This window comes from Scardinius erythrophthalmus, assembly GCF_964197995.2.
Source record: "Scardinius erythrophthalmus genome assembly, chromosome: 3".
NCBI lineage: Eukaryota > Metazoa > Chordata > Actinopteri > Cypriniformes > Leuciscidae > Scardinius > Scardinius erythrophthalmus.
In genome coordinates, this window is record NC_138223.1 from 37,847,173 (window position 1) to 37,850,164 (window position 2,992).

General features: G+C 34.6%; 1 protein-coding gene across 9 annotated transcripts in view; it reads right to left on the bottom strand.

Moving 5' to 3' along the window:
- atp11a (ATPase phospholipid transporting 11A) overlaps nucleotides 1-1,241 on the bottom strand; it is a 71,864-nt gene extending 70,623 nt beyond the window's left edge. For all 9 annotated transcript variants that reach the window (XR_014029917.1, XM_081361778.1, XM_081361777.1 and 6 more), the window contains exon 1: nucleotides 782-1,241. Coding sequence is in view for 8 of the 9 variants with exons in the window: in XM_081361778.1 (XP_081217904.1) it covers nucleotides 782-820 (39 nt within the window). In the remaining variant the exon portion in view is untranslated. The remainder of the gene's footprint in view (nucleotides 1-781) is intronic.
- Nucleotides 1,242-2,992: the final 1,751 nt, after the last annotated feature.

A 2,992-nucleotide genomic window follows, 5' to 3' on the forward strand; every position in this document is an offset into this window, starting at 1 on the left:
ATAGATAGTTTGGAGCAAAAGTTGGTTTAGTCATTGATAAACTTTTATTTCCATTAAATTAAAGAAAAATAGGTATTTGATTACTGTTCTTACAGTAACTAGCAAGGATGTATGAGTATTGAGCTTGACTAAAACACTATAGTTTGGCCAAAATGGCCATTTTAATTGAGGAAATTTAGACATTTGATGTGTTAAAACTAGATTATTATTATTATTTTTCGATAGTCTGTTAGATTTTAGTTTAGTCAAACATGTTCTTACAACCTTCCTACGTTAATGGTTAAAAAAATAACTCGTGTTACACTAACGTCATATAATGACAAATACACTAAACGACTCGCATTCTTTCTCAGTGACCAACACCTGTCCGTCCACGCCTGTTTTAATTTATTGAGGCCAATTTCCATTTTTGATATTTCATAACTCACAAGCTGTGATTTCTCAGTCATGAGCTCAGCGCGTGTCTTCACGAGGCTTTAAAATACAACATAAGTGACTTCGCTTGGGAATTCAGGTCACAGTCAATCAATCGGGATCAGAATTGAACCGCAGTGAAAACTTCATTACAAACGCCTGAGATTAGTAACTGTAAATACCGGTTGCGTCCATCACAGACAGGCTCAAAAGTGATGCACACGCGCCTTGTAAACGGACAAATTAAGACACAACGTCTCATTTGCGGATTTAAAGTACATGTGTATGTATCACGAGCACTGATACTCCTTCGAAATGGAGCAAACCAAACCAACAAGTTGTCGAGAGTGATCGCGTGTCTACTCACGTATCTGGTGATGAGGTTCCGGATGGTGCTGAAATCCATTCTGCTCGAGCCGCTCCAGGTGTGCTGCTGTCTTCGGTTTCTCCTCTAATCTTCTAGATTGGGCACATAAGACGCTAGCTGATCATTGTAACGTTACCAAGTCTCTGTTCCATGTCTTCTGCGATCTTCTTCTAGGATTGACAACTGACAGTCCTTAACGACTCGTGCGGTTATTATGTATCTACTGAGCGCCTACTGAGATGATGATGAAGGCTACTATGTAAAGTCCGAACGTTGTCATAGTGACATGCTCCGGTGTCACCTATACATGCACTGACTGGGGAAAAAACAACAAGCTCTCGTTTTCCAAGGTTTTTGTCTTGATATTTTAAGGGACTGGCCACTTCTTCCTTCTCGAGCGTCCCTTCGGGCTGTTCACTGATGTACTGACGTCCTCACTCACTCTCCTTCTCGGTGTAGTAGAGCCCTCCCGATCGACCAGTCTGGCGCGTCATGAGCGCATGCGCACTCCGCAGTTACACCCTCCCGCCCACAGCCTGTCCTCCGGCTACTACTCCCCCCATCCAGTCACTGGCAATAAGAGAGAGTTCTCTCAAAAATGATTTTACTCAGCCTCAAGTTGTTCCAAACCTGAATGAAGTTTTTTTCTTCCGTTGAACACAAAAGATATCCTGAAGTATGTTTGGTAATCAAACAGTTGACGGCACCCATTGACTTCCATAGTAGGAAAAAACAATAACAACATGGAAGTCAATGGGTGCTATCAGCTGTGTGGTTACCAACATTCAGACTCAACATTCATTCCAGAATCATACAGGTTTAGAACAACATTAGGGAGAGTAAATGATGACAACGTTTTCATTTTTGGGTGAAATATCCCTTTATCAAAGAAACTCAAGCATTTTAAATGTAGCCTATCTAGGCTACTTTATGTGTGCTGACTGACTGAAATACATTTTATATATATATTGTTGTTATGTTGTTGTTAATAATTCCCAATCATTTAGCAGACGATTTTATCCAAAGCGACTTTCAAATGAGGAGGGTAATAGAAGCAAACAATTATCATATAATTTACAAATTATAAGATCATTATAATTCAATTATTAAAATGTGTTGTTTTAATACAATAGCCATATTTTTATAATGTTTCTATAAATAATAAAACAAGAACAATTAATAATAATTTATAATATTATATAATAATTCTTGACCTAAATTATTGGGCTGTTATTATGAGTTCATAGAAATATGTATTTATTCAAATCAATTCAATTATTATAATTTATAAGTGTTATAATAATAAACAATATTACATTTATATTCATATAAATTATCATGAGTTTTTTTTTCTTTTTTTTATCGTCCTGTGCACAGTTCATATGTTTATCAAAACTAGTAATTTATCTCTTTACATCTTTTGATAAAATACAACTTTTTGTTATTAATGGAGTCAAATATATTAGTTAAATCAATTCAGGTAAAATATTTCTTCTTTTCTTTTTACTCTATACATTTCTTCATCATGTTCTTTTTCTTCTTCATTAAATTGAATAAGCATAATAATAATAAATAATATTACATCATTCATAATTATTAGTGCTGTCAAATCGATCAATTGTGATTAATCAAATCTAACATAAACATTTGTGTGTGTGTGTGTGTGTGTGTGTGTGTGTGTGTGTGTGTGTGTGTGTGTGTGTGTGTGTGTGTGTGTGTGTGTGTGTGTGTGTGTGTGTGTGTGTGTGTGTGTGTGTGTGTGTGTGTGTGTGTGTGAATATATTTACAACCTTTTATGTTAGATACGATTAATCGCGTTTGATCGATTTGAAAGCACTAAAATTATTCATATAATTTATGTGTGAATGCACTGCAGAGTTATGTATTCAGAGTTACTTTTTTAAGTTTATAGTCCTGTGCACCATTCATACATTTATAAAAAAATAGTAATTTACCCCATTTCTGCGTTTAGTAAAATACAACAACAACAACAACAACAACAACAACAACAACAACAACAACAACAACAACAATATACTACTACTACTACTACTACTACTACTACTACTACTAATAATAATAATAATAATAATAATAATAATAATAATATAAAAATTACTTTTTTGAATTTAGAATTTAGAATTTTTAATGAAATGGATTTTGCGTTTAGGTAACGTTTGTAGAGAGGAACGCTTTCCGGAGTCTCGCTTT